We start from the raw sequence: 10953 nt of genomic DNA on the forward strand, positions 1-10953 counted from the left end.
CTTATTATATAATCGAACCCCGATTTGTTACGGGTTTTCTGCGTTACCGCTCAAGCTATAGCGCGTGTTTTCACGAACGGTCAAGATTGGCTCGCAACGTGTCACGGACTAATTTTTTCTAAGCCTTTTTTTTTATAAAAGCAATAAAAAGTTATTTTAATTTTGGAGTTTTTTTTTTTTGTCAGGAATTTTGGAATTTTTTCAAAAGGGGAAACTTATAATTTTTTATTATTTATATCATATATTATACCTAATAATACTTACTAATTATTATATGTGCACTTAATTGCCCCTCCCATTAACACCATTCTCTCTGCCCCTCTCTCATTCTCTTCCATAGTAACACCACCACAACCACTTCCTCAAGGCGTTAGAACACCACCACTCCACGCTGCCACTGCTATTAATTAATTTTGTAAATTATTTACAAAATAGTATCAATATATCAATGTCTAATGTTGTCATCATTGGACAAGTAGTTGTCATTAGAGAAGTAATTAGGTCTTTCGGGAGCGAATGAAGTCTTGTGGAACTCGCCTAGAGCTACCTGAAGCGTAGACTTCTCCCAGCGTATTATGATCCATTTCCAGGTGTGGATGTCATCAAGTTAAGCCATGTCCCGAGGACATCCGTTATGGTCCTCCCATCTTTTTGGTCAGTTAGTCGTCCAGGTCTAGGAGTTTGTCCTCGGGACTTTGAGGGAGCGACATATGTCAATCGTAGTAGCTTAGTACCGCAAGCGGCCATCTGATAGATTTTTGTGCATCGAGTAGTGGTGTCGAGTTCGTACACTAAACGATTGGCATGTCCCAATGCGCTGTCTAACATGAGAAACGTCCAACTATATTTTGACAGTCTCTTTGACTTCCAATGAAATCAAGGGGCGTGTCTCTAATTAAGTAATGGGCTGCAACCTACGAATTGGGCCTCGTGCGATACGCCTAGGCCCACCACCTTAATTAGTGCATCTGGAGGTATTAATTAGCATTAAACTCCCAAATGACTGGGAATATTTGTAATATATTCTCATTAAGGGAATTAATTATCCGCAACCACTATAAATAGGGTTCGAACTTCCATTGTAAATGACTTTTGGCCTTTAGACATTTGATCTCTCTTTTGTACTCAAAGGAATATATACGCTACCTAAGAAACCTCTATTAGAGCTGGTCATCTCAAGCTTCAAGAACACTAATGTTAAAGTCTCGTGGATTGTGATTGTTTTATAATATGAACCACGTAAAACTCGTGTCTCTTTCTTGCATTTCTTTAAATTCTTATTTATTTAGTTGAAAGCGAAAAATACAGTCAACACCTTAAAAATATAAAGTATAATTATTTTATTTAGGTTTTAGTTTATTTTAAATTCAAGTTTTGATAATCAATTTTATAAATTATATTTTAAAAAATAAATATAGTAATTAAAAATATTTTAACTTTATAAATACAGTAAATTCCCATAATATATATATTATTTTTCATTCTATTTATTTATTTGACAAAAATAGCTTTCTTTTATTTTTTATTTTTTGAGAAAAAATAAGTTTCTTTTATTTGGTGGAAGTGGAACTCTTAAACTTTATAAGACCTTAATAAATAGGAATCTTATTTGACTAAATTTCATTAGCTATTAAATGGTAGTACTATACTCATTACAACTTAAAAAGAATAAGTTGGCATTTTGTTTTCAAAGTTTAATAAGCTTATCAAATTGTATTTGGTCATTATTTAATGTAACGTGGCATAGTAAGTTACAAGTTTTTTTTCTTCTTCTAGTTATTGTGCTACGTGTTTCCCGTGTATTTGTGATATTTTCCTTAATTGTATTTAATCACAGTAATTAATTTTTTATTTTTTTTTGAAATAAGGATTTTATTAGCAAATATCCTTCAACATTACATCAAGCAAAGCAAGAGAGAAATCACCACTCCTGATAACACGATCAGCTACCAAACGGGATGCTCTTGCGAGGGCATGAGCAACACAGTTTGCAGATCGTTTAACAAATGAAATAGAAATAAGTGTATCCTTCCATAAACTCTTACAATCAGAAATAATACTCCCAAAGTAAGAGTCTATTGTGACTGAACTTCGAAGAGCTTGAATCACAGTAAGGCAATCAGTCTCAATAATAACCTGATTCCATGCTTTCCTTTTAATCTAGCTCAATGTTTCCTTTACCCCAATAGCTTCAGCCATTTCAGGGGTCGTCTCCCCTTGCTTACAACATGTAATGACCTCTATGGCATGCCCCTGATCATTGCGTGCAACACAAGCAAAGCTAAAATTTCCTTCATTCGGAAACAGAGCGGCATCAACATTGACTTTAATCACACCTTCTGCTGGCTTTGTCCACTTTTCTGCCCCATCATCTTTAGTCAAGAAAGCAGCAGTAGGAACCTCCAACTTATCCTGAGCTTTAGTCCATTGAAACAGTGTATTCTTAGCCAAATTGCACTCACTCACCACTCTCGCTTGCTTAGCCTTCCACACGCTGTCATTCTGCACGCGCCAAAGTGCCCAACATATCATAGCAATGACCTTCAACTGATCCCCATCATGAGACTGAAAGGCAGACGTCAGCCATGCTGCAAAAGTACCCTCCACATGAGTGTTGACTCCAATACCTGTGCGGTTCCAACTGGCCCTAGCTATAGGACACTCCACTAAACAGTGAGATATGGACTCACGATCATTGTTGCACAGAGGGCAAGTGGCATCAATATCCACATGTTTCAGGCGCAACTGAGCTTTAGTGGGAAGACAATCTGAAGCTGCTCGCCACAGCAGATCTTTAACCTTTGGAGGCACACGCAGCTTCCAAATACTCTCCTGGTCGGTCTGAATCCCCATATTCTCCCCAAGTTACAAATATTTATAAGTACTCTTTACTGAGAAACGCCCTGAGGACTCAAAAGCCCAGAACCATGTATCTTCCTGGCGACTTGCACTTAAAGGAATGCTTAAAATAAGCTGGGCATCTCTACTGTTAAACATATCCTTGATCAAATCTTCATCCCAGGCAATCCTCCCAGTGGTCATCAGAGAAGCCACTCTCTGATTAGTCAAAGAAGGGTGGATAGTACTGACTCTGGGGTTAGCTGCACATGGTAACCAGGGATCTTGTGTAATATCTATGCATGTCCCATGCCCAACTCGTCTCCTCGCACCAGCTTGAATAATCTCCTTAGCTTCAATGATGCTACGCCAAATGAAGCTGGGGTTGCTACCTAGCTTTGCAGACAAGAAACTACCTCCAGTGAAATACCTTGCTGCATAGATCTTAGCCACTAAAGTATGGGGTCGACACAGTAAGCGCCAACCTTGTTTACTAAGAAGCGCTAGGTTGAAATCATGCAGGTTTCGGAAGCCCATACCACCTTTCGATTTGTGAGTTGACAACTTCTCCCAACTTTTCCAATGAATACCCCTGCTGTTCTTAGAGGCAGATTTCCACCAGTACCTGGCCATCAACTGCTCCATCTCTCGACATAACCCTTCCGGTAATAAAAACACATTCATTCTAAAAAGATTAACCATTCTAAAAAGATTGAATACAATTATATTTAATTTAATATTTATTTCATTTTATCAAACAAACTAAAATTTACATATTAAAACCGACATCTATAATTAGGGATGCACACAAGATGGCGAATTGGTGGGGAGTGCTCTCCCCGTCCCCATTAACAATTTTAATCCTCATCCCACCCGCGTCCATGTCTCTATCTATTTCTCATAGAGGGCGGGACATTGAATCCTTATTGAGGCGGGAAATCTCTACAGTACCCCATTTATTTAACAAAAAAAAACAAAAAAGAAAGATGAATTACATAAAAAAAAAAAAATACACAATATTTAATAATTTAAAATACTCACAAATAAATTTTAAAATATTTGAAAAATTACTAATATACTATGATAACACATAAAAAAATATATATGAAATACATATAAAATAAATAAAAATGTAAATGGAGCCCCGTCGAGACGGGGAGTGTGATTCTCGCCCCTGCCTCGTTTAATAATCAGGGATGGAAAATTGTTTCATTCTCCGCCTCATTTTCTATTTAGACTGGGAATATCAGCCCCATTAGAAGGGGGTCCCAGCAAAACCCCGTCCCTATAGAGAAAATGTGTCCCTATCTATAATATATAATTAAAGGCATTAGAATCGTGTTATCCCCATTTCCTGGAGGGGCTTTGGGCCTTCGCCCTGGCCCGCGGTCAGTGGACCGACTCGGCATTCGGGCCTGGCCCAGGAACTCCAGATTGGTCCCGTTTGGAAGGGTCCGGGATGTCCCTCCGGGTTCATCTTCAGCTTAGAATGTCCCGAGGATGTCCGGGGCGCCCGGAGCGTCGCGGCTTACACATCCCCGTCCCGGAGCCTGGAATGATCCGGGCCCGAGGTAAATGTAGCAAGCCGAAGGTAAACGGGCCTGGATCGCCTCCTCCCCAGTTGAAGGGTCGGGCGCCCAGGATCCTGAGACTGCCTCAGTTCGCGTGGGCATTGTCCCCCCACTTCTCGCCTGCAGAAAAGGCAGCATTGGGATTGTCCACTGAAGTGTCAGGACTGCGCAGCCAAGTACCCTGACCGGTCTTGTCTCCTGAATCAGCCTCGAGACTCGAAGTGATCAGAGCCCAAGCGCCGTTTTGTCGGGCGAAGGCTTGTGTCTCAGGTCAACTAATTGGGCCTTAGCTGGTTTGTATTATGTGCATTGTATATCTTTTTGTATTGGGCCTTCACTAGAAAGGGTCCCTCTACACTTTCCTCTGACGGGCCTGGGTCGGATGCGGCCCAGACCCGATGACCCCCTCAGCTTATAAATATAAGCTGAGGACAACATGAAAAAAGAGAGAGAAAAAAGGGCAGAGACTCTGTCCAGATATAGCCAGAAAACTCCATTGTAAAAGCTTCTTCTTGCTCTAATATATGGACTCGTGGACTAAGGCTAGTTAACGCCCCAACCACGTAAAAACCTCGTGTTGATTTCCCATTTTCAGTATTATCACTAGCAAATAGTATTCATTAATATAGTTGCCGAAAATCTCGGTTAACAGTTTGGTGCTTTCATTGAGAGCAGAAGGAAGCTAGCGCCAACGTCAGGCCTTTTACTGCGATGGTGAACACGCGTCACACCACCTTCGACCCTACCAACCCAGAGCAAGGTAACGGAGACCCGCTGCCTTCTCAGCACATTCCTCAAGACCTGCCTGAAGACGTGCCCCCTCAGACATCTCACCAAGATGAGTCGCAAGACTACAAGGGCGAGGCAGAGTACGAAGTGGAAAACGAAGAAGAGTACTACGAGGAGGAGAACGAGGGGGAGTATCACGATGAAGCCGCGGACCCCGGGGTCCCTCGCGACGATCAGCAAGACTCGGAGGTGACTAGACTGAGGCAGCAGATCCTGGATTAGGAAGCCAGGATGGCTGAGCAGGCGGAGGCACACCGTTGGGTGCAAGAGTCCCTGCAAGCACTGATGGCCGCGCAGGGTCCGGTAGCCAACCCAACAGCTGGCCCGCAACCAGAGACGCAACAACCCGCTCCCCAAGCGCAAGCCGGGGGCCCCAGGGGTGCCAGCCCGATACGTCCCCAGAGCCTTTTCCCGACACGGCTCCGAAAGTCCCAGACAAGGGGCGACGGACGACCCGGAGAAAGACCACCCCCGTCGATAAAGCCGGGGCACGTTCCCGGCCGTTACCTAGGAAAGAGAAGGCGCGCCCTGTCCCAGGACGAGGCCGCCCAATCAATCCGCAGGGAGAACGGCCGCAGAACGATCAGCCCCGGCACGCCCCAGGGGCGAGCGGGCGGGAAAGTTCTTTGCACTCAAGTGCCTCGGTCAACAAGAACCGCCGGGACCGGTCTCGCCACGAGGATCGCCATGCTCTCAGCTCAGGAGACGACATTTCCCGGGTAGATCTACGTGACGGACTGAATGCCCGAAAAGAGCGGGCCCGCAAGGAAAAATCCTTCCTCGAGACGGCGACCTCAGGAACGACATCAATGACAGGAGGAACGAGAGAACCCCCCTGGATGATAACATGGCCAAGAGGCTCATGGAACAAATGGTTGCATTAAAAAAGGTCACTGACCGCTTGGTCCGCAAGCAGGAAGGCGCGGATACTGACTCTGACGAAGAGGATAAAGAGCCGTGCGCGAGGCACATCCTGGACGCCGTACTGCCCAAGGGGTTCAAGATGCCAAGCCTCACCGCGTACACTGGAAGCACAGATCCTAGGGATCATCTGTCCCAGTACAACCGACTCATGACCGTGGCCCACGTCAGTGACGATAGCAAATGCCTCTGCTTCTCCATCACGTTGGGCGGTCCCGCCGAAGAGTGGTGGAAAAGGCTTAAACCGGGGTCCATCCAAACGTGGTCCGGGCTACAGTCGGCGTTCCGGAAGCAATTCGTGGCCGCCATGAGGATGGACATGCAAATCAGCGCCCTCGCCAATATTAAGCAACTACCCGCGGAGACGTTGAGAGCCTATATCCAGCGCTTCACTGAAGAAGCCTCCAAGACCAAGGTCGATGACGGACAGCGCTTGGTGGCACTGCAGTCTGGGATCCGGGCCGGGTCCCCACTCTGGGACGACATGCAGCGCAGTAAAGCCATCACTCTAGAAGAATTCATCAGAAGAGCCCAAGGATTCATCAACTGGGAGGAGGCTCAGATCCAGGCCTTCCGGTGGCCGCCGGTTCCTCACCCCATCCCTCAGACGATTCTGGGTGGTGCGGGGCAGTTCCCTGTGCAGTCCTACGCGACCCCCCCCATAGTCCCGGCCGTCGCGCCCGGTATCAGTTACACGCCTACGGTATATGGCCCTGCTGCTTCGGGATACGCCCCGGCCCCATCGACGCATTTTTCTGGTTATGGCGTCGCGCCGGCGGGGCACGATGCGGCCCCCATCGTAGCCCAGCAATCGCAGACCGGAATAACCGAGGCAAGTGTGACTCCCTCCCGGGGGAAGCGGTCCAGCAAAGGCCAGAACCGGCCGGAGCTGGCCAAGAAAGGGAAGTGGGGATACGAGCCCCAATATTCAGAATACACCAACTTGGTGGACACCCGGGAAAACATCTACCTGGCCACAGAAAGAGCAGTCCACTACCGGAAGCCTAGCCCCATGTTTAAGGGGGGAAGGAATCCCAGAGACACCAGCAAACGGTGTGCCTATCACAAAGATGTGGGCCACAACACCGACGAGTGTCGCCAGCTCAAAGATGAGATTGAGAACCTCATCAAGCTGGGGCACCTCCATCAGTGGGTAAGAATGCCCGTGGGCGTCTCGGGCGTGTCAGAGATCCCCGGACAATCTGCGGCGCCAGTGCCGACTCGTGCATACCTGCCCCAGGGAGGGTATGCACCAGGACCCTTAGCGCAGGCCCCTCAGGGGACCATCGGCGCGCAGGCCCCCGGCCCTGGCATGCCCTACCCTTCCGGAGCGGCGCCCCCTCGAGTGGACGGGCACGTCGCGACCATATTGGGCGGACCCTACCTAGGAGGACTGATGCGTGTCGTATTGCGTACCAAATTTAACAAATATTTTATTTACTCTAAAACCAATTATTTAGTATAACGGCAAATAGAGGTCGAACCCAAGGGAACTATATTCAGTTTATTATTCACAAAAGCTTAACAAAGTTAAATTGGAAAGGGGGGTTTTGGAAAGTAAAAGTAAAATCAAGAATTATAAAAACAATTAATAGCAAGAAGAGATTAACAACGATTTTAAAGACAGTTAAGAATTATTCTCCACCTCAGACAATCATGCATGAATATCAATAATGAATATTATTCCGATTCCCAATTAAACTATTAACTCTGTAGATAACGCTTAAGCAGTCAATTATCCCAATCTCCCTATCACAATCAATTACGGCTAAGCGCTCAATAATCAATTCTTTTTACCAAACAACAAACCTATTAAGCATACGATTCATTCAATTTGGGAAAAGCATTAACAACAGTGGAGATAGGTTAATCTAGGCAATAAATCAATGAAGCATTTAATTCATTTAACCTAGGTTCTATTCTTCATCACAATCAACAATGTTTTTGACCACATCATCAATTGCAATTTATCACAAACACTTAGAATCCTAAACTATTAGGTGAATAGAAATTCTAAGATGACAGTAAAATAATGCAAGCCCTAATTAGTTGTACACCCTAACAAGGAATCACAATATTTCATACAATAGGCATAGAAGAATAGAAGCAATTTAACATTATGGAAATCAAGAACAATATTCACATCTCAAATCAAACATTCATGTCTGGGTTTTGAATAACCCTTAACCTAAAAGAAACTTAGCCAACAATCATGATTAAAAACATAACCAGAATCAACGAATAAAAGAGTTTAGAGAAGAAGAAAACTATTGAAAAGGTTGACTGCGATCCTCCTTCTTCTCCTCCGCTCTCCCTGTGTTCCTCTCTCTAAAATCGTGTATATATCTCTCCTCACGAATATGACCTAATCCCCCTTTTATTTCCCGTCTAAAAATTAAGAAAAATCGAATTTGGATTTGAATTTTAACGCGTGCCGCGGCAGCCATATTTCCTTGCCGCGGCACGAGGCTTCAGATATGCGATATGGGCTTTGCGTGCCGCGGTATGCAACTTTCCTTGCTGCGGCACGAGACTCTCTGTTTCTCTTGTAGCGGCAGGAACTTTTCTCTGTAGCGGCAAGGACCTTTCTGATTTCCCTCGTAGCGGCAGGGACTTTTCCCTGTAGCGGCAAGCTCTCAGATTTCTGTACTTTTGTTCTTTTCTCGATTTTTCTCCTCTTTAACATTTTACTCCAATGGTTAGAATCCTACAAAATCATCATTCAACCAAAAATCATCAAAAATATACAATTATCCTTAAAAATAATAATTTAGATTAAATGAATCAAATTAACAAAACGATTCTAACTATCCCCAAACACACTACTTATGAACACAAAATCTGATAAGTAGAAAGGTAAACTTTATACAAAAATATACTTATCAAATTCCCCCACACTTAAACTTTGCTAGTCCCTTAGCAAACCCACTAGACTCTAAACAAAACTAAAAACTAACACAGAGGCGGTCTCACTGAATACAATGATTGTCTCAGAGAATTTCACTAAAATATTATGCTATAGTGACTTTGAATTTCATAACCATCAGATTTTCAACTCCCAAATTGATGAACCACTTGAAATTTGTCTTAAACCACGAGTTATAACAGTCATACTTACCAGTTCACTTGAATCAAGATGAATTTATACATGTCGTTTTATTCAAATTTTTTTAAGCAAACTAGCCCCTCATCAGAAAACGAATATATATATAAAGGGCAACCACTCCATAGACACTAACCAATTACTCTCCACTAATATAAACACACAGAATCAAGAATCAAAAGGTCTTTATCAGCTTATAATGGATGGCTAGGGTACAGGGTAGATGAGAAAGATACATTTTAGGCTCATATTGCACCATAGCATACCTAATATATACTTTTTCTATTTCTACTTTGGATCTTCTTCAACAATTCCCTCATAAACTTCATACATTGTTGATCTCTCTATTTTCCCCCACACTTATTTTCATGCAAGAAAACAAATTTCTTTTCTTTTTCTCTTTTTGCTTTTAACATATTTCGTGGGGATAAATAGGAGATCTTTACACTTATAACCACATCATATACAGAAACTTTTACTATACTTCTCTTTTTTCTTTCTTTCTTCTTTTTTTTTTTTTTTTTCATATAACCTCTCATCCCATAGTAGAAATTTAACTAGCTAAGCCATGGTGCAATGGGTTGTCAACACAGATAAAGAAAAAGAAAGAAGTTTAGGGTTAAGTAATGAGTTTTCATCGAAAAAAAATATATGGTCAATAAGGCTCAAAACAGGGAACTAAGGATACATTATTGATAAGGTAGGCTTGAAAGGCTCAAACGATCCAAAGAAATTGCCTTTATCATTTTCCTAATTCTGTACTTATGATTTCGCCTCAAGCAATTAACTAGTGTGTTCTAGAGTGGCGGGGGCTAAGTTGTAATATCTATATTTCTTTCTTATTATTATTTTTTTTCCGACATGCATAAACTATTCCTAACACAAGTAAGTAGCCAATCTAACTGTAATAAATCGCTATTTAAATCACAAATTCAAGTAGTCATCAAAACAGGAGTCAATCACACGAATCATAATCTATCCATCATCTTCTAGCATTCAAGTTTAGTGTCACTCATAAACTCATCATCGACCATTGCATTCAATAAGACCAGCCCAAGACACAAGACAAAACAACACACACACAAACACTTATAAACAAAGACAATTAACCAGACAAACAATTTGTTACCCGTCCCCCACACTTAAATTGAACATTGTCCTCAATGGAGATAAGTACAAATTGAGACAAGAACAGTAAATAAAAGAAAAATAAGAAAAGAAAATAAAAGAAAAATAAGCAAATACGAAAAAAAAAAAAAAAAAAAAACTCCCTCATCAGTTGCGACTAAAAGTGTCATCCTCATCATAGTTGAACTCCTCTGTGCCAGCTGCTTCATCAGCATCTCCATATTCCTGAGTGTTACTCGGCTGTACTGGAACAGCTGGAGGATAAGGTGGCAACCAATTTGGGGCCGGTGGGAATGCAGACATATCCGCCCCTAAATAGGTTTGCTGCATCCTGAAGCATAGGTCTTGATAAGCAGCAATCTCCATCATCCGTTGGTTGTGGGCCACCATTTCATCATGATATGCTCGCATGTCAATGCGAGCTCGGTAAAGTTCCGTCTCCATGGCGGCAACCCGATCAGTAAGTGACCTGGATCGGCCTGTGTGAGGCTGCACAGGTGCATGTGAAGAAGATGCAGGTTGCTCAGAAGATGTGGCTGCGGGTTTGTCAAACCGCTGAATAGTATTCCTGTCAATGATATGCATTGGGTTTATGACCTCTTC

General features: G+C 43.1%; 1 protein-coding gene across 1 annotated transcript; it reads right to left on the reverse strand.

Moving 5' to 3' along the window:
* Positions 1–2865: 2865 nt before the first annotated feature.
* Positions 2866–3483, reverse strand: LOC133812994 (uncharacterized mitochondrial protein AtMg00310-like). The gene has a single exon (XM_062246846.1). The coding sequence runs from the start codon at positions 3481–3483 to the stop codon at positions 2866–2868; it is 618 nt and encodes a 205-aa protein (XP_062102830.1).
* Between the last annotated feature and the right edge of the window lie 7470 nt (positions 3484–10953).

This window comes from Humulus lupulus, chromosome 1 (assembly GCF_963169125.1).
Source record: "Humulus lupulus chromosome 1, drHumLupu1.1, whole genome shotgun sequence".
Classification (NCBI taxonomy): domain Eukaryota; kingdom Viridiplantae; phylum Streptophyta; class Magnoliopsida; order Rosales; family Cannabaceae; genus Humulus; species Humulus lupulus.